The sequence below is a fragment of the Crinia signifera genome, chromosome 5 (assembly GCF_055691185.1).
Source record: "Crinia signifera chromosome 5, ASM5569118v1, whole genome shotgun sequence".
Classification (NCBI taxonomy): Eukaryota; Metazoa; Chordata; class Amphibia; order Anura; family Myobatrachidae; genus Crinia; species Crinia signifera.
The window spans coordinates 333,785,361-333,806,978 of NC_139221.1; the positions used below are offsets into that span (position 1 = coordinate 333,785,361).

A 21,618-nucleotide genomic window follows, 5' to 3' on the forward strand; every position below is an offset into this window, starting at 1 on the left:
GCATGCGCCGGGCTAGGACTGATGTAGCTGAAAATGTAGCTACTAAGAGAGCTGTGTCCATGACTGCATCACCTATATAGGCTGCAGCTTCTGCAATCCTTCAAAGCCTCCTGAGGTAATTCATCCTCTATAACCTTAACCCAGGCCTCAATTCTCCTTGCTGCCCAGGAAGCCGCAATGCTAATTATTTTACGTGATTTAAATACATCAGTTTCTTAGCAACAGGGGAAGGGTCGTCTCTTCTGGAAGATGTAACGCTTTAATTGCTGATATTAGATCTGGGACATTTATAATTATCAAAGATGAATCGTCTGTGTCAGGCTCCTCTGAGGTATCTACCTCTCAGAGGCGGATTAAGAACGGGACGCAGGGGCGGTCACCCCAGGGCCCCCACTGCAGCTGGGCAGTGCAGCGCAGGCTGGCAGGGGGTCCTTGCAGTGGGCTGGGCAGTCAGCGCCGGGCTCCCTGCCGCAGATGGGAACTAGTAGCCAATACCGCCTCTAGTTCCCATCTGCTGCAGGGACCCTGCCGCTGACTTCTCATACGCTGCATGGACCCCAGCGCTAACTGCCCAGACCCCCTGCCGCCTGCGCTGCCCAGGTACCACTCTCCCCTGGGGGGTGTCTGTGGGGGTCCCCACAGACCTTAATCCGTCCCTGCTACCTTCTCCTCCCCCTTCATATCAGTTGGTTCTAAATGATGTTGGCCGAAGACACCTGTTTAGGTCTATTGCAACCCCTTGCAACCTTGTGCACCACCTGTGTCACCATCTAGGGGTTTCACCCAAAGAATGCAGAGGCCACAACTGGATTTAAACAGTCCACCAAGGTACCTGAGGCTCCTCAGCCTTTGGGGTAGACAGAGTCTGATTTGGAGGCTGCTGAGAGACCCGCAGGACTGCAGCAATTGGCACAGCGGCCCTCGTGAATAATATCCTGCTCAGATAACCCGGCTGTACATAAAACACATGAAAGCAGTGTAGGGGGAGAGAGTAGTACCAGCCACACGTGAGCCTCTATGCCTATATTAGCCCTGGCCCTCAGTACACCAACAGGAGGGTAACAGCAGTTATAGCAGTCAGTCACACACACACAGCAAGTACAAGCTACTGTGACCACAGAGCAGGCCAGTGAGTGCAGTAAGTGACTGCTTTACAGGGGAGACCTGTCCAGCTTCCAGAGACGGCTGCCAGCTTCTGTGAGGGCTGATTTATACAGCGTTTAGGTGGGAGCACCGGAGTGAAACTGGCACCAAAATCAGGGGGAAGGGATTGCAGGCAAGTGCCCCCTCCCCCTAACTGGTCTTCCCCCACCTGTATAATAAGCCTATGTAACAAATGGAGACCAATCCCCTGCCCAATGGGGACTAGTCTCATTCCTGCGCTCTGTACCCTGGTGGTATAGTGGAGTCCCTGCTATTGTGGGCAGTGTCCATGTCAGCGATTGCGGGGCGCCTCCCATCCCCACAGCCATGGACAGTGATTTGTTTGCTCTGTAGAGAGAGCACTTACCCTCCCCGGCCACACTGTCCTGGAAGCACTACTCTGGCTGTGCTAACGCCATGCCTGGTATGTGTCCTTAGGCTGCAGGAAGGAGATGGACGCCAATGGGGGTGCTGGGCAGCGCTGAAGTCGATCTGACCATCGGCGCTGACCGCTCAATGAAAAAACAAAAAGCTGGGAGAGAAAAAAAGTATGGTGCACCTGCTCCTGCAGGCACCAACACAAAACTGATGTTCTGTGCACGGAGGCGGGGTTATAGGAGAGAGAAGAAAGGCATGCTGGGAGGCCCCAAAGCTTTGGAGATTGGTGCCTAATCCTCTGGATCCACCTACTACCCTGATGTCTTCCCTGTGGTTCCAGGAAGCCTGAAAAGGAAAAATTTACTTTTGCATGATATTAAAATTTTTCGAGTTTCACCTGTGACTTTTGGACCTCCAAGCCGCCAGCCTCAAACACGAGACACTTGGAAAAAAACGATTTGATTCATTCAAACCGTGGTAAATCCCAAATCAGATGGGCAGAGCTATGGCCAGATGTGCCGGACCCTCATAAGATGGGCAGTAAAGACATCATACATTTCAGAGAGGGGGAATAACTTGCCGGAACCCACAACACCCGGTATAAGGAGAGTTACCTGCGCACATACGGGTGTTCCAGAGCCTCTTCTGCTGTCAGCCTCTTGTCCGGGTTGAAGATGAGAAGTCTACTAAGAAGGTCGACAGCTTCGGGGGGACAACTTGGCGGCAGAAGATCCACCAATAAAATTCTGGGACTACAGACAGAAGACAGAGAACATGACAGTTCTATATAACAATGAATACTCCAAAGATCAATGAGGAGGGGTATGGTGGGGAGACACAGAGCGTGCCTATACTGATATAGAGGAGGGGTATGGTGGGGAGACACAGAGCGTGCCTATACTGATATAGAGGAGGGGTATGGTGAGGAGACACAGAGCGTGCCTATACTGATATAGAGGAGGGGTATGGTGGGGAGACACAGAGCGTGCCTATACTGATATAGAGGAGAGGTATGGTGGGGAGACACAGACACGCCTATACTGATATAGAGGAGGGGTATGGTGGGGAGACACAGAGCGTGCCTATACTGATATAGAGGAGGGGTATGGTGGGGAGACACAGAGCGTGCCTATACTGATATAGAGGGGGGGTATGGTGGGGAGACACAGAGCGTGCCTATACTGATATAGAGGAGGGGTATGGTGGGGAGACACAGAGCGTGCCTATACTGATATAGAGGAGGGGTATGGTGGGGAGACACAGAGCGTGCCTATACTGATATAGAGGAGGGGTATGGTGGGGAGACACAGACGTGCCTATACTGATATAGAGGAGGGGTATGGTGGGGAGACACAGAGCGTGCCTATACTGATATAGAGGAGGGGTATGGTGGGGAGACACAGAGCGTGCCTATACTGATATAGAGGAGGGGTATGGTGGGGAGACACAGAGCGTGCCTATACTGATATAGAGGAGGGGTATGGTGGGGAGACACAGAGCGTGCCTATACTGATATAGAGGAGGGGTATGGTGGGGAGACACAGACGTGCCTATACTGATATAAAGGAGGGGTATGGTGGGGAGACACAGACGTGCCTATACTGATATAGAGGATGGGCATGGTGGGGAGACACAGAGCGTGCCTATACTGATATAGAGGAGGGGTATGGTGGGGAGACACAGAGCGTGCCTATACTGATATAGAGGAGGGGTATGGTGGGGAGACACAGAGCGTGCCTATACTGATATAGAGGAGGGGTATGGTGGGGAGACACAGAGCGTGCCTATACTGATATAGAGGAGGGGTATGGTGGGGAGACACAGAGCGTGCCTATACTGATATAGAGGAGGGGTATGGTGGGGAGACACAGAGCGTGCCTATACTGATATAGAGGAGGGGTATGGTGGGGAGACACAGACGTGCCTATACTGATATAGAGGAGGGGTATGGTGGGGAGACACAGACGTGCCTATACTGATATAGAGGAGGGGTATGGTGGGGAGACACAGAGCGTGCCTATACTGATATAGAGGAGGGGTATGGTGGGGAGACACAGACGTGCCTATACTGATATAGAGGAGGGGTATGGTGGGAAGACACAGAGCGTGCCTATACTGATATAGAGGAGAGGTATGGTGGGGAGACACAGAGCGTGCCTATACTGATATAGAGGAGAGGTATGGTGGGGAGACACAGAGCGTGCCTATACTGATATAGAGGAGGGGTATGGTGGGGAGACACAGAGCGTGCCTATACTGATATAGAGGAGGGGTATGGTGGGGAGACACAGACGTGCCTATACTGATATAGAGGAGGGGTATGGTGGGGAGACACAGAGCGTGCCTATACTGATATAGAGGAGGGGTATGGTGGGGAGACACAGATGTGCCTATACTGATATAGAGGAGGGGTATGGTGGGGAGACACAGACGTGCCTATACTGATATAGAGGAGGGGTATGGTGGGGAGACACAGACGTGCCTATACTGATATAGAGGAGGGGTATGGTGGGGAGACACAGAGCGTGCCTATACTGATATAGAGGAGGGGTATGGTGGGGAGACACAGAGCGTGCCTATACTGATATAGAGGAGGGGTATGGTGGGGAGACACAGAGCGTGCCTATACTGATATAGAGGAGGGGTATGGTGGGGAGACACAGACGTGCCTATACTGATATAGAGGAGGGGTATGGTGGGGAGACACAGAGCGTGCCTATACTGATATAGAGGAGGGGTATGGTGGGGAGACACAGAGCGTGCCGATACTGATATAGAGGAGGGGTATGGTGGGGAGACACAGAGCGTGCCTATACTGATATAGAGGAGGGGTATGGTGGGGAGACACAGACGTGCCTATACTGATATAGAGGAGAGGTATGCTGGGGAGACACAGAGCGTGCCTATACTGATATAGAGGAGGGGTATGGTGGGGAGACACAGAGCGTGCCTATACTGATATAGTGGAGGGGTATGGTGGGGAGACACAGAGCGTGCCTATACTGATATAGAGGAGAGGTATGCTGGGGAGACACAGACGTGCCTATACTGATATAGAGGATGGGCATGGTGGGGAGACACAGAGCGTGCCTATACTGATATAGAGGAGGGGTATGGTGGGGAGACACAGACGTGCCTATACTGATATAGAGGAGAGGTATGCTGGGGAGACACAGACGTGCCTATACTGATATAGAGGATGGGCATGGTGGGGAGACACAGAGCGTGCCTATACTGATATAGAGGAGAGGTATGGTGGGGAGACACAGACGTGCCTATACTGATATAGAGGAGGGGTATGGTGGGAAGACACAGAGCGTGCCTATACTGATATAGAGGAGAGGTATGGTGGGGAGACACAGAGCGTGCCTATACTGATATAGAGGAGGGGTATGGTGGGGAGACACAGACGTGCCTATACTGATATAGAGGAGGGGTATGGTGGGGAGACACAGAGCGTGCCTATACTGATATAGAGGAGGGGTATGGTGGGGAGACACAGACGTGCCTATACTGATATAGAGGAGGGGTATGGTGGGGAGACACAGACGTGCCTATACTGATATAGAGGAGGGGTATGGTGGGAAGACACAGAGCGTGCCTATACTGATATAGAGGAGGGGTATGGTGGGGAGACACAGAGCGTGCCTATACTGATATAGAGGAGGGGTATGGTGGGGAGACACAGACGTGCCTATACTGATATAGAGGAGGGGTATGGTGGGGAGACACAGACGTGCCTATACTGATATAGAGGAGGGGTATGGTGGGGAGACACAGAGCGTGCCTATACTGATATAGAGGAGGGGTATGGTGGGGAGACACAGACACGCCTATACTGATATAGAGGAGGGGTATGGTGGGGAGACACAGAGCGTGCCTATACTGATATAGAGGAGGGGTATGGTGGGGAGACACAGACGTGCCTATACTGATATAGAGGAGAGGTATGCTGGGGAGACACAGAGCGTGCCTATACTGATATAGAGGAGGGGTATGGTGGGGAGACACAGACGTGCCTATACTGATATAGAGGAGGGGTATGGTGGGAGACACAGACGTGCCTATACTGATATAGAGGAGGGGTATGGTGGGGAGACACAGACGAGCCTATACTGATATAGAGGAGAGGTATGCTGGGGAGACACAGAGCGTGCCTATACTGATATAGAGGAGGGGTATGGTGGGGAGACACAGAGCGTGCCTATACTGATATAGAGGATGGGCATGGTGGGGAGACACAGACGTGCCTATACTGATATAGAGGAGAGGTATGGTGGGGAGACACAGACGTGCCTATACTGATATAGAGGAGGGGTATGGTGGGGAGACACAGAGCGTGCCTATACTGATATAGAGGAGGGGTATGGTGGGGAGACACAGAGCGTGCCTATACTGATATAGAGGAGAGGTATGGTGGGGAGACACAGAGCGTGCCTATACTGATATAGAGGAGGGGTATGGTGGGGAGACACAGACGTGCCTATACTGATATAGAGGAGGGGTATGGTGGGGAGACACAGAGCATGCCTATACTGATATAGAGGAGGGGTATGGTGGGGAGACACAGACATGCCTATACTGATATAGAGGAGGGGTATGGTGGGAAGACACAGACATGCCTATACTGATATAGAGGAGGGGTATGGTGGGGAGACACAGACGTGCCTATACTGATATAGAGGAGGGGTATGGTGGGGAGACACAGACGTGCCTATACTGATATAGAGGAGGGGTATGGTGGGGAGACACAGACGTGCCTATACTGATATAGAGGAGGGGTATGGTGGGGAGACACAGACGTGCCTATACTGATATAGAGGAGGGGTATGGTGGGGAGACACAGACACGCCTATACTGATATAGAGGAGGGGTATGGTGGGGAGACACAGACGTGCCTATACTGATATAGAGGAGGGGTATGGTGGGAAGACACAGAGCGTGCCTATACTGATATAGAGGAGAGGTATGGTGGGGAGACACAGAGCGTGCCTATACTGATATAGAGGAGGGGTATGGTGGGGAGACACAGACATGCCTATACTGATATAGAGGAGGGGTATGGTGGGGAGACACAGAGCGTGCCTATACTGATATAGAGGAGGGGTATGGTGGGGAGACACAGAGCGTGCCTATACTGATATAGAGGAGGGGTATGGTGGGGAGACACAGAGCGTGCCTATACTGATATAGAGGAGGGGTATGGTGGGGAGACACAGAGCGTGCCTATACTGATATAGAGGAGGGGTATGGTGGGGAGACACAGAGCGTGCCTATACTGATATAGAGGAGGGGTATGGTGCGGAGACACAGACATGCCTATACTGATATAGAGGAGGGGTATGGTGGGGAGACACAGACGTGCCTATACTGATATAGAGGAGGGGTATGGTGGGGAGACACAGACGAGCCTATACTGATATAGAGGAGAGGTATGCTGGGGAGACACAGAGCGTGCCTATACTGATATAGAGGAGGGGTATGGTGGGGAGACACAGAGCGTGCCTATACTGATATAGAGGATGGGCATGGTGGGGAGACACAGAGCGTGCCTATACTGATATAGAGGAGGGGTATGGTGGGGAGACACAGAGCGTGCCTATACTGATATAGAGGATGGGCATGGTGGGGAGACACAGAGCGTGCCTATACTGATATAGAGGAGAGGTATGGTGGGGAGACACAGAGCGTGCCTATACTGATATAGAGGAGGGGTATGGTGGGGAGACACAGACGTGCCTATACTGATATAGAGGAGGGGTATGGTGGGGAGACACAGACGTGCCTATACTGATATAGAGGAGGGGTATGGTGGGGAGACACAGATGTGCCTATACTGATATAGAGGAGGGGTATGGTGGGGAGACACAGAGCGTGCCTATACTGATATAGAGGAGGGGTATGGTGGGGAGACACAGAGCGTGCCTATACTGATATAGAGGAGAGGTATGGTGGGGAGACACAGAGCGTGCCTATACTGATATAGAGGAGGGGTATGGTGGGGAGACACAGACGTGCCTATACTGATATAGAGGAGGGGTATGGTGGGGAGACACAGAGCATGCCTATACTGATATAGAGGAGGGGTATGGTGGGGAGACACAGACATGCCTATACTGATATAGAGGAGGGGTATGGTGGGGAGACACAGACATGCCTATACTGATATAGAGGAGGGGTATGGTGGGGAGACACAGACGTGCCTATACTGATATAGAGGAGGGGTATGGTGGGGAGACACAGACGTGCCTATACTGATATAGAGGAGGGGTATGGTGGGGAGACACAGACGTGCCTATACTGATATAGAGGAGGGGTATGGTGGGGAGACACAGACGTGCCTATACTGATATAGAGGAGGGGTATGGTGGGGAGACACAGACACGCCTATACTGATATAGAGGAGGGGTATGGTGGGGAGACACAGACGTGCCTATACTGATATAGAGGAGGGGTATGGTGGGAAGACACAGAGCGTGCCTATACTGATATAGAGGAGAGGTATGGTGGGGAGACACAGAGCGTGCCTATACTGATATAGAGGAGGGGTATGGTGGGGAGACACAGACATGCCTATACTGATATAGAGGAGGGGTATGGTGGGGAGACACAGAGCGTGCCTATACTGATATAGAGGAGGGGTATGGTGGGGAGACACAGAGCGTGCCTATACTGATATAGAGGAGGGGTATGGTGGGGAGACACAGAGCGTGCCTATACTGATATAGAGGAGGGGTATGGTGGGGAGACACAGAGCGTGCCTATACTGATATAGAGGAGGGGTATGGTGCGGAGACACAGACATGCCTATACTGATATAGAGGAGGGGTATGGTGGGGAGACACAGAGCGTGCCTATACTGATATAGAGGAGGGGTATGGTGGGGAGACACAGAGCGTGCCTATACTGATATAGAGGAGGGGTATGGTGGGGAAACACAGAGCGTGCCTATACTGATATAGAGGAAGGGTATGGTGGGGAGACACAGAGCGTGCCTATACTGATATAGAGGAGGGGTATGGTGGGGAGACACAGAGCGTGCCTATACTGATATAGAGGAGGGGTATGGTGGGGAAACACAGAGCGTGCCTATACTGATATAGAGGAGGGGTATGGTGGGGAGACACAGACACGCCTATACTGATATAGAGGAGGGGTATGGCGGGGAGACACAGACGTGCCTATACTGATATAGAGGAGGGGTATGGTGGGGAGACACAGACGTGCCTATACTGATATAGAGGAGGGGTATGGTGGGGAGACACAGACGTGCCTATACTGATATAGAGGAGGGGTATGGTGGGGAGACACAGAGCGTGCCTATACTGATATAGAGGAGGGGTATGGTGTGTAGACACAGACATGCCTATACTGATATAGAGGAGGGGTATGGTGGGGAGACACAGAGCGTGCCTATACTGATATAGAGGAGGGGTATGGTGGGGAGACACAGACGTGCCTATACTGATATAGAGGAGAGGTATGGTGGGGAGACACAGAGCGTGCCTATACTGATATAGAGGAGGGGTATGGTGGGGAGACACAGACGTGCCGATACTGATATAGAGGAGGGGTATGGTGGGGAGACACAGACATGCCTATACTGATATAGAGGAGGGGTATGGTGGGGAGACACAGAGCGTGCCTATACTGATATAGAGGAGGGGTATGGTGGGGAGACACAGAGCGTGCCTATACTGATATAGAGGAGGGGTATGGTGGGGAGACACAGAGCGTGCCTATACTGATATAGAGGAGGGGTATGGTGGGGAGACACAGAGCGTGCCTTTACTGATATAGAGGAGGGGTATGGTGTGTAGACACAGACACGCCTATACTGATATAGAGGAGGGGTATGGTGGGGAGACACAGACGTGCCTATACTGATATAGAGGAGGGGTATGGTGGGGAGACACAGACGTGCCTATACTGATATAGAGGAGGGGTATGGTGGGGAGACACAGAGCGTGCCTATACTGATATAGAGGAGGGGTATGGTGTGTAGACACAGACGTGCCTATACTGATATAGAGGAGGGGTATGGTGTGTAGACACAGACATGCCTATACTGATATAGAGGAGGGGTATGGTGGGGAGACACAGACATGCCTATACTGATATAGAGGAGGGGTATGGTGTGTAGACACAGACGTGCCTATACTGATATAGAGGAGGGGTATGGTGGGGAGACACAGACGTGCCTATACTGATATAGAGGAGGGGTATGGTGGGGAGACACAGACATGCCTATACTGATATAGAGGAGGGGTATGGTGTGTAGACACAGACGTGCCTATACTGATATAGAGGAGGGGTATGGTGTGTAGACACAGACATGCCTATACTGATATAGAGGAGGGGTATGGTGGGGAGACACAGAGCGTGTGTAATGGATGGTTCATACGGCTGAACACTCACAGATGTCTCATACGGCCAATACTATATAGGAGGAGGGGGCACTCATGGCTTATACTAAATAGGTGGAGGGGGCACTCACAGATGGGTCGTACGGCTGATACAAGATAGGTGGAGGTGGTACTCACCGATGGTTCATACGGCCGATCACTGATGCTCCGTAGTCTGATTTTATAGCCAGGATGTCTGTAAGAAAGTACAAGCAGAGTAATAATAAAGCACTTTGTTGTTTGTACTACAGGCTGATGCCGCACTCACTAAAGTATGAAGGCCCTCGTTCTGATTGGCCCGTAGCTTTGTCAAATCTCCCCGCACGTATGTGAATGTTTGTTTTGCAGGGCAGAGATCATTTGATGGTCACCGACCATCGATTGCTTTCTCTAGCACTTGCAGATCTAAGTCATTCTCTGGCGTCTTACCTCTGCGTGCTCCCTGTGCAGCTGACATCCGGTGAAGTAAGCGGCCCGCCCCTGGTACCCGCATCACCAGCCTTTTCATGGGAGCACCCCCCGCCCACACTGCTGCATGCAAATGGGGCGGCGAATAATCAATTCACCGTGCCCACTCGCACAATGAGGCTGCACATGCGCAGAAACGCAGTCTCTAAACATCCCTCCCCTATGCAAACGCGCAGGGAAGCAAATTAATTAGAATGAGGACCAAAATCTGTTACTAGAGGTATCCCTAGGGATACTACAGGCGCTATCGTCATTGGCCTTATCAAGGATGGGGACGAATCGGCCTACAGACAAAAAGTGGACCGATTGGCCCGGTGGTGCAGCAGCAGCCATCTAGAGCTCAACCCACTGGAAACCATTGAGATGGTAGTGGACTTAAGGAAGACTAGAGAAAAGTTTGAGCGCTGATTGGTATTTTGCACCGCAGCAGCTCCCAATAAAGGGGGATTACCAAACCCCTTTAAAAATAGGAAACCAGAAAGAAAAAAGCAATGGGGCTGCGCTTTGCAAAATAGTATACAATTTATTAAAACATAAAATACATATTAAAAAAACTTTTATAATACAATTGTTGTAGCCACTGTAACAAACAGGACAGACATACATATAACAAATAAATGCTCTCTCACAGCGCTTGTTAATATGATGTTATTTTGTGTTAGTCCGTTAGTGAACCGGTTAGTATGTTTTCAATTGTTTCACACTGTTATAATATACAATTGACCACCACTCATGTGCACATGGTTAGTGGTTTAGAACTCACTCTTATTGTGGTTTCTTGGTAGCTGACACATGGGGATCCGGCTCTTGGTACCTGGGAGTCCGTAATGACCAGTCCTTTAGCAGTTCACACGTTTTTAAGCGTATTGTGCTCCCCTCAGGCTTGTCTCCAGTAGCCACCGGGTGTCCCTGTAGCCCTCTACACGTTTCTCCGCCTACTCATGTCAGCGGCTTCCTCCTGAGGGGAGCACAATACGCTTAAAAACGACCGCAGTGAACTGCTAAAGGACTGGTCATTACGGACTCCCAGGTACCAAGAGCCGGATCCCCATGTGTCAGCTACCAAGAAACCACAATAGGAGTGAGTTCTAAATCACTAACCATGTGCACATGAGTGGGGGACAATTGTATATTATAACAGTGTGAAACAATTGAAAACATACTAACCGGTTCACTAACGGACTAACACAAAATAACATCATATTAACAAGCGCTGTGAGAGAGCATTTATTTGTTATATGTATGTCTGTCCTGTTTGTTACAGTGGCCACAACAATTGTATTATAAAAGTTTTTTAATATGTATTTTATGTTTTAATAAATTGTATACTATTTTGCAAAGCGCAGCCCCATTGCTTTTTTCTTTCTGACTTAAGGAAGAAATTGGCTTTTGGTGTTCCTCCGCTAACAATTGCTGACAGTGTGGTGTCGCTAGTGGACTCCTTCAAGTTCCTAGGAACCACAATCTCCTGGGACCTTAAATGGGGGCCCAACGCTGATACTATTGCTGGAAAAGCGCAGCAGAGGCTATTCTTCCTTAGGCAACTGAGGAAGTTCAACATCCCACAGAAGCTTCTGCTCCTCTTCTACTCCGCAATTGTGGACTCTGTACTGTGCTCCTTAATACTGGTCTGGTGCGGCTCCGCCAGCGAGAGAGACAAGTGCAGACTCCAAAAGGTAGTCAGAACTGCGGAGAAGATAATCGGGACGGACCTTCCCTATGTCCAGGACCTGTACCTGTCCAGAGCAAAAAGCGGGCAACGAAGATGGTCAAGGACCAACTACATCCTTGCCATGGCTTGTTGAACCTGCTGCCATCAGTCAGACGCTACAGGGCTATTCCCACCAGGTCCACCAGAAGCCTAAAAAGTTTCTTCCCTCAATCGGTTCACCTGTTGACACATGAACTCATGAACACCTCACTGTCTAGTCGCGCACATAACCCTCTGCCATAATCTAACACGGTGTCCCCTCAGAATAGCTTTCTGTATGACTGTACATGTTCCCCACCTGGTTATAGTGGTTATACTGTATGCTGTTACTTGTTACCCACCTGGCTGCTGCTCAGCAAACCGAAAACAAATTCCTAGTATACGCTAGTAAACCTGGCCAATAAAGTGGATTCTGATTCTACTAGGGGTGAGATTCTCAATAAGCAGCAGTATAAAAAGGGATGGTCAATCCCTTGTATATGAAAACAAAGAAAATGGAAACTGCGCTTCTGGAATAAATAAATGATTAATATCACTTAGCGTAAGAAGCAATAAAACCATGTCAGTGGTCCTGCACCAGGACCAATGACTGTCCACTATAGGAACAGGATCCTATTGGAGAATAAGAAGGGGTGCCTTTCTTTTTACCCAGCAATGAGCTTTGTAAAATCATTATTCCTTTATAGTTGGATTATGTATTAATAAGTTGTACATGTTTTTATTGCTACTTACACTAAGTGATCCTAATCATTTATTCATTCCACACAACTCTGTAAATGTATCACATTGTGGTAGAGTCCCCACTAGAAGTACAATGTAATGCAGATGTTAGGGTCAAAGCAAAGATTCTAAAGGGGAAATTTCTCTGCTCAGGCACCAAGAGGGAAGAACACGCCAAGACAGGAATGGGTCACGGTGTCCCGTATGTGACCATATCCCACTGAGACTACGGTCCCAAATCAGGAGAACAAAGATTTGTAGATTTTCATTGATGCTACTCTCAAAATACTACGGATGGGGGTAAAGGATGTGGGGGACTTGTCTAACATTCTCTCATTCATCATTACAGGGCATCAGCAATGTGATCTGAGACATAATGAGCCAGTAAAACTGTGTACACACGGTGCAATATATCGCTCAGTGTCTAATTTTCATCAGCGACCAGAGATGGTCTCTGATGAAGAGGAGACTCTGTCGGGGGAGCCGCATAGGGAAACAGCGCCTGCGACCATTAGGAGGCTGAACGCAGGAGCGTGCACATGGCGATTTATCGCTGCAATATGGTCGCTCAGACCATTGTGCCAGCGATATTCCACCGTGTGTACACAGCTTAAGACTTCAAAATTACCATCAAAGAGCAACGGTAGACAGACTACAATCTATCATGCCCCTCTCACATGGTAGAAAAAGGGGATGGTAGCAGCGCTCAAAATTAAAATTGGCAAATTGGATGATCTTTACACAAAATACTTTACTGAGACAAAAACAATAACATGGACAAATGTATGCATAATAAAATCAATAGCATAAAATTGGCAGTAAATTGAAGCCCTGATTCCACAGTAGGGTGGTTTAGGAGAGTCCGTTCCTATTAGGCCCAGATGGAAGCAATGAAGATTGTATATTTACCGCTCCACATGCTGTAATATGAATGTCCTGGTGTCCACGTGGTCGGCCCAGATTGGCACAAATAATCGGAATCCACTGGACGGATGAAGGACAGATGGTAAAGTCCTCAGGTACCTGGGTGTTGAGATGTGGGGCGATGTGGTGAGAAAGCGGTTTCCAAATAACCCAATATGGTGGTATCAGCGGATGGTTTTTCCTGGGCTGGTCCGGACTACAATCCCAAATAGTAGTGGTGGAAGAAAGGGCAACAGCACTTCTGACGCGTTTCGCCGCTACAGCAGCTTTATCAAACACACCTTTGATAAAGCTGCTGTAGCGGCGAAACGCGTCAGGAGTGCTGTTGCCCTTTCTTCCACCACTACTATTTGGGATTGTAGTCCGGACCAGCCCAGGAAAAACCATCCGCTGATACCACCATATTGGGTTATTTGGAAACCGCTTTCTCACCACATCTCAACACCCAGGTACCTGAGGACTTTACCATCTGTCCTTCATCCGTCCAGTGGATTCTGGTTATTTGTGCCAATCTGGGCCGACCACGTGGACACCAGGACATTCATATTACAGCATGTGGAGCGGTAAATATACAATCTTCATTGCTTCCATCTGGGCCTAATAGGAACGGACTCTCCTAAACCACCCTACTGTGGAATCAGGGCTTCAATTTACTGCCAATTTTATGCTATTGATTTTATTATGCATACATTTGTCCATGTTATTGTTTTTATCTCAGTAAAGTATTTTGTGTAAAGATCATCCAATTTGCCAATTTTAATTTTGAGCGCTGCTACCATCCCCTTTTTCTTCCTTTTTTGTACACATATAAAGGCCTAACTAACCTGTTTTTTTGAGCAGCTGCTGAGAAGCTACTCCTACCAAGCGCCCCCCAGATCCCTTCCCCACCACTGGGGCGGGTTCACCCCATTTCCCTCTCACATGGTATCACACCCAGGAATCCCAGTACTATACTCTATCACGGAGATGTATGACCGCTCTATTACCCATCATGCCCCTATCACACGGTATCACACCCGGGAATCCCAGTACTATACTCTATCCTGGAGACATAGGCCGCTCTATTACCCATCATACCCCTCTCACATGGTATCACACCCGGGAATCCCAGTACTATACTCTATCCTGGAGACGTATGGATGCTGCATTACCCATCATGCCCCTATTACATCGTATCACACCCGGGAAACCCAGTACTATACTCTATCCTGGAGACGTAGGCCGCTCTATTACCCATCATACCCCTCTCACATGGTATCACAGTATTATACTCTATCCCGGAGATGTATGACCGCTCTATTACCCATCATGCCCCTATCACACGGTATCACACCCGGGAATCCCAGTACTATACTCTATCCTGGAGACGTAGGCCGCTCTATTACCCATCATACCCCTCTCACATGGTATCACAGTATTATACTCTATCCCGGAGATGTATGACCGCTCTATTACCCATCATGCCCCTCTCACATGGTATCACACCCGGGAATCCCAGTACTATACACTGTCCCAGAGATGTATGACCGCTCTATTACCCATCATGCCCCTATCACATGGTATCACACCCAGGAATTCCAGTACTATACTCTATCCCGGAGATGTATGACCGCTCTATTACCCATCATGCCCTTCTCACATTGTATCACACCCGGGAATCCCAGTACTATACTCTATCCTGGAGACGTAGGCCGCTCTATTACCCATCATACCCCTCTCACATGGTATTACACCCGGGAATCCCAGTACTATACTCTGTCCCGGAGATGTATGACCGCTCTATTACCCATCATGCCCCTATTACATGGTATCACACCCGGGAAATCCAGTACCATATCTTGGAGACGTAGGCCGCTCTATTACCCATCATGCCCTTCTCACATGGTATCACACCCGGGAATCCCAGTACTATACTCTATCCCGGAGATGTATGACCGCTCTATTACCCATCATGCCCCTATCACATGGTATAACACCCAGGAATCCCAGTACTATACTTTATCCCAGAGATGTATGACCGCTCTATTACCCATCATGCCCCTATCACATGGTATCACTCCCGGGAATCCCAGTACTATACTCTGTCCTGGAGATGTATGACCGCTCTATTACCCATCATGCCCCTCTCACATGGTATCACACCCAGGAATCCCAGTACTATACTCTATCCCGGAGATGTATGACCGCTCTATTACCCATCATGCCCCTATCACATGGTATCACTCCCGGGAATCCCAGTACTATACTCTGTCCCGGAGATGTATGACCGCTCTATTACCCATCATGCCCCTCTCACATGGTATCACACCCAGGAATCCCAGTACTATACTCTATCCCGGAGATGTATGGATGCTGCATTACCCATCATGCCCCTATCACATGGTATCACACCCGGGAATCCCAGTACTATACTCTTTCCCGGAGATGTATGACCGCTCTATTACCCATCATGCCCCTATCACATGGTATCACACCCGGGAATCCCAGTACTATACTCTATCCCGGAGATGTATGGATGCTGCATTACCCATCATGCCCCTATCACATGGTATCACACCCGGGAATCCCAGTACTATACTCTGTCCCGGAGATGTATGACCGCTCTATTACCCATTATGCCCCTCTCACATGGTATCACACCCAGGAATCCCAGTACTATACTCTGTCCCGGAGATGTATGACCGCTCTATTACCCATCATGCCCCTATCACATGGTATCACTCCCGGGAATCCCAGTACTATACTCTGTCCCGGAGATGTATGACCGCTCTATTACCCATCATGCCCCTCTCACATGGTATCACACCCAGGAATCCCAGTACTATATCCCGGAGATGTATAGATGCTGCATTACCCATCATGCCCCTATCACATGGTATCACACCCGGGAATCCCAGTACTATACTCTATCCTGGAGATGTATGACCGCTCTATTACCCATCATGCCCCTATCACATGGTATCACACCCAGGAATCCCAGTACTATACTCTATCCGTCGATATACTGTCGATATTCCTTCAGCCATATGTCAATACACAAAAATCCTACATCAGAGACACAACAGACATAATCAGGACATTACAAACAATAAAATGGGACGACACATTCTGGATCTGCACTAGTGACATCACTTCATTGTACTCAGTCATTAATCACGACCAGGGGATAGAAGCCACGGGACATTACCTCAGACAGGACAGCACACTACCCATCGACCAGACCTGTTTCATCTTAGACTGCATTAGGTACATTCTGGAGCATAATTATCTTTGGTTTGGAGACAATTATTACAGACAGACAACAGGGACCGCTATGGGCACCAGATTCGCCCCTAGCTACGCCAATCTGTTCATGAGCTGCTGGGAGGACCACAATATCTGGGCAGACGGCGAGCTAGGGGAGAATCTGGTGCTCTTGCGAAGATTTATTGACGATATCATATTCATCTGGAGGGGGACGGAAGATAGCTTGAAATCATTCTTACAACACATCAATGACAACAATAACAATCTCATCTTCACGACGGAATACAGTAAAACACAGGTCAATTTTCTTGACCTCACAATATTCATTGAAGACAACCACATCAATACAAAAATATATCAAAAACCGGTTGACGTGAATAGTTACATCCTCTCCACCAGCGGACATCACCCCAATTGGCTAGCAGGCATCCCGACTAGCCAATTTCAAAGAGTCAGACGCAACTGCACTAAAATAACAGACTACAAGACGCAAGCAAAAAACATGAGCACCCAATTTAGAGAGAAGGGCTATGACGAGACCAAAATCCAAGAAGCCTACAAGAGAGCAGAAACCACCAATAGAGACGAATTACTCACATACAAAGACAAAGCTGACAACAAAAAAGACAGTTTTAAAATGACATTCATCACCAAATACAACTCTGACAATAGACTATTCTACAACATCATGCGAAAACACTGGCACATACTATTAGAGGACGAAATTTTAGGAGACATATTACCGACGAAACCACGAATGATATACAAGAAATCAGCAGACCTGAAACAAAAATTAACCCACAATCACATAAAACTACAGGACAAAACAGTCAAGAGCAAAGGTTTTTTTCACTGTGGCAGATGCAAACTAAGCAAATTAAGACACATAACCACCACTAAGAAAATAGACACTTTCAAATCAACAATAACCGCAGAAGAATTTAAAATCACAGAACACATAACATGCGACCACATGGGAGTCATATATCTAGCAAACTGCCCATGTGGCCTACAGTACGTAGGGCGAACTATCAGAAAGCTGAAAATCAGAACAGCAGAACACGTTAGACACATTACAAACGGTTTTGAGAACCACAGTCTCTCAAAACATTTCAAAGATGTACATGACTGCAACCCTTCAGGCCTATCAATCATTGGGATCAAACTGGTACATAGGAATTGGAGGGGAGGGGATTTCATTAAAATCATCAATACTGAAGAATTAAAATGGATCTTCACTTTAAGATCCATGCTACCTAGGGGACTAAATGCGGATAATGAAGTTAGATCAATCAGCCATTATTGACAAATTATCTATATGACGTTTGACATCCAATTATCAGCTTATCAATGACAGGACCATGCAGGACAATATCATCGACACCAGGACCCATAGTATGACCCTAAGGGGTTCAACACAACATTAGCGTCCTCCCCTGCCTCCTCCATATCCCCATGTTCTTTCAAGTTCACTTTCATTCCCATTATTATGCGTCTAACTTACACACTGTGCCATTTATGATCGTGTATATTCAGCACTTAGCACGTCCAGTTTCTCATCCACATAATTAAACCTCTTTATTTAAGCAACACCATCAGGACTGTCCCTTACCTAATACAGCAACAGGTCAGACCATTTGCATACGGACCACTGGCCGTATTCAGACGTCATAATCCATGTATGGGCTATTTGCCCTCATTCAAAATGGCCACCACCATCACTCATCAGGACCGGCACCAGGATAAAATCCTGGTCAGGACTGAGACACAGTACTACTCCCTGAAGAAGACCCACGAGGGTCGCAATGCGTTGGAGTTTATCTTTTTCCACCACCACAGACACACCACTAAGTCTCCTCCTGGCTGGGAGTCGAGCGCGCAGCATTCATTATAGACGGACCCCGGCGGCAACTCCCGCGAGACGCAACCCCGGAAGTCCCGTCTGTGTGAGGCTGTGGTTACCGGCGGATCAAGCGGTCAAGGCGCCGATCCAGCCGTGGTGCAACAGAGCGGACGTTTGGAAGGAAGATCAAGGACCAGCATCACCCGGCCGGTGAGAGCAGGTAAAAGTGCACTGCGGGCGGGACGGGACGCCAGCCCCCCGCACCACTTACACCTGCACGCTTGTGACTTTATATCTCTCCCATTGACTGCCTCTTTCCACCACCAGTGTGTGCTTATTCCACCAGCACACCAGCACCACAAAACCCCCCCTTATTGACCCCCACCTGCATTTCCCCAGCTACATGCAGCAGAATTGGTTACACTGTCAGTGAATAAAAAACTTTCAGTTATTCCAACACACTTTTGTCATTATCTTTTCATTACACACCCTGAGCGCAGGTCCTCACTCCCCCTGTTTCATTGTTATTTCAAAAGGGTAGCCCCCCTTTTACTGAGGACCAGCGGCTCGAGTGTTTACAGTACTACCCACAAAGGAAGTAGCGCCAACCATTCTCTCCTTTACAATAGTTTTAAGATATGCCAGTGCTTGTTTAGAATTTCTGACACTTTGCCTTAGTTGTTGCTGTACTGTGTAATGAAGGCCAGTTGGAAGTTTTCTGTGCCTTTATCTTTTGTGTTGTATTTTATTAGATCTTCTCTTTTCATTTCTGCTGTTTCTTTAATTTGTTGGTTCAGTTCGTGTTCTGGATAACCCCTTTCTTCGAATTTGCTTTTCATTTCTTCACTCACTTTCAGGAAGGTTTCTTTTTTCGTACAGTTCCTTCGAAGTCTCCTGAACTGCCCTTTGGGTATATTTTTGAGCCAGGTGTTATGATGATTACTTTGTTTGGACAGCACGTTGTTTCCACTTACTGTCTTTGTGTGGTTGCGGGTCTCAATGTTACCGTCTTCTATACAGATTTCAAGATCGAGATAGATCACCAATGATTTGCTTGTAACTGATGTGAATTCTAAACCACAGTCATTGATGTTCATATATTTGAGAAAGTCTTGGAGCTCTTGTTCTGGGCCGTCCCAAATGAAGAACAAGTCGTCAATGTAACGTTTCCAGCAGATCAAGTGTTCTTTATGTGGGTTGTTATTCCACCCTCCCTTCCTCATTATCAGCGCTTTGTATCCATACCCCCATAACTTTTGTACTCTAAACAGAGCAGCTCCATATAAATCCCAGATGCAACGAGCATAATATTTTATGTGCTTTAAGTTCTATTTGAACCTAGCGCGCTCGCCTGGACTGCGCTGAGCATTTTGAGGAGACGGTAAACTGTTGCATTCCTTTTTGTTTACTTCTATTGTTATGGCTGATTGTATTCTGTATCTGTTTCTTTTCCTCTAGTAGTGTAAAGCCTATTTAGGGTACTTGTGTAATATCTGGGCGCCCGATTTTTTCATTGTATTGCATCGCACTACTTAAGGCATGCAATGCAATGTGATTTTTTATTGTAAAGACCAGATTTTTTATTGTATAGTCACCCATGGGTGATTTCACAACCCCACTATCCAACTACGCATGGAGTTGATTTTATATAGTGTGGCGAGCGTAGCAAGCCACCGAGCCCGAAGCGTGGCGAAAGCAGCGAGCCCCGTGAGGGGACGCAGAATACATGTAAAGTAATCCGCGTCCGCTCGCCACGTTCGGGCTCGGTGGCTTGCTACGCTCGCCACACTATATAAAATCAACTCCATGCGTAGTTGGATAGTGAGGGTATGAAATCACCCATGGCTGACTATACAATTGAAAATCGGGTCTTTACAATGAAAAATCACATTGCATTGCATGCCTTAAGTAGTGGCATGCAATGAAAAAATCGGGCGCCCAGATAATACACAAGTACCCTATTTAGTATTGTTAAACCAACTGTATCCTGTATTATACTGTGTTCTTCTTTCTGTACCCCCCTGCTGTCCGCTAGGGACTAAATACATTATTTGGAGACTCTATCTCCTTACTTTTGAGTTAAACCCTTGCCTTGACTCTTATTCGCATTTAGTGACAAAGGTGTAATACGGACATTGTCCTTAAAGGTGTACGCAGTGTGGGTACGAAGTACTGCGAAAGGATACTAAATTATAAGTATTGGTCTAACGTGTATTATACACGAGAAAGGTTCGCTACGCTGCGTTATGTTTTGTTCGCACGTAGCTAGGAGTAAAAGGTATTAGTTTACGGACATAGCACTTCACTTTTTGTCCATCTGGTTATATTTATATCGGTATTGAAAATTGGGGGCTACGTCTGAGTGTTACATTCTTTAAAACACTGTACCAAGCGCAGTACTTGAGCCTATACCAGCAAAAGGGTGGAAAAGTGATCATTTAACCATTGCTGGAAAGGCCAAGTCGGCGGCGGTACAGAGTTTGAAAGGTGCTAGCGTATGAACCCGAAGTATAATAAGTGAAGTCCAAAGAGAAATTACATGTTTAAAGTATATAAGGTCTATATTAAGTGTGTTTTTACTTCTGCCTGCCACAAGTAGTTTAACGGGGTAAAGTGTTTTGAATTGCTTGTTTATAGTCACGGTACATGCGCATGTGATAAAGTTTTGCACACGTGAAGGCAAAGGCCTGTGTTTATTATAGTACATAGAGGATTCTTTCTGTGTAAAACTATAATCTTTTGTTGTTCCTTACTGCAGGGCCAGGGACTCCGCCACATGG

At 48.1% G+C, this 21,618-nt stretch overlaps 1 protein-coding gene across 1 annotated transcript in view; it reads right to left on the minus strand.

The window, feature by feature from the left end:
* MAPK15 (mitogen-activated protein kinase 15) overlaps positions 1-21,618 on the minus strand; it is a 124,990-nt gene that overhangs the window by 54,348 nt on the left and 49,024 nt on the right. The window contains 2 exon segments of the mRNA XM_083145064.1: positions 2,136-2,273; positions 10,065-10,122. Coding sequence (XP_083001190.1) covers positions 2,136-2,273; positions 10,065-10,122 — 196 coding nt within the window.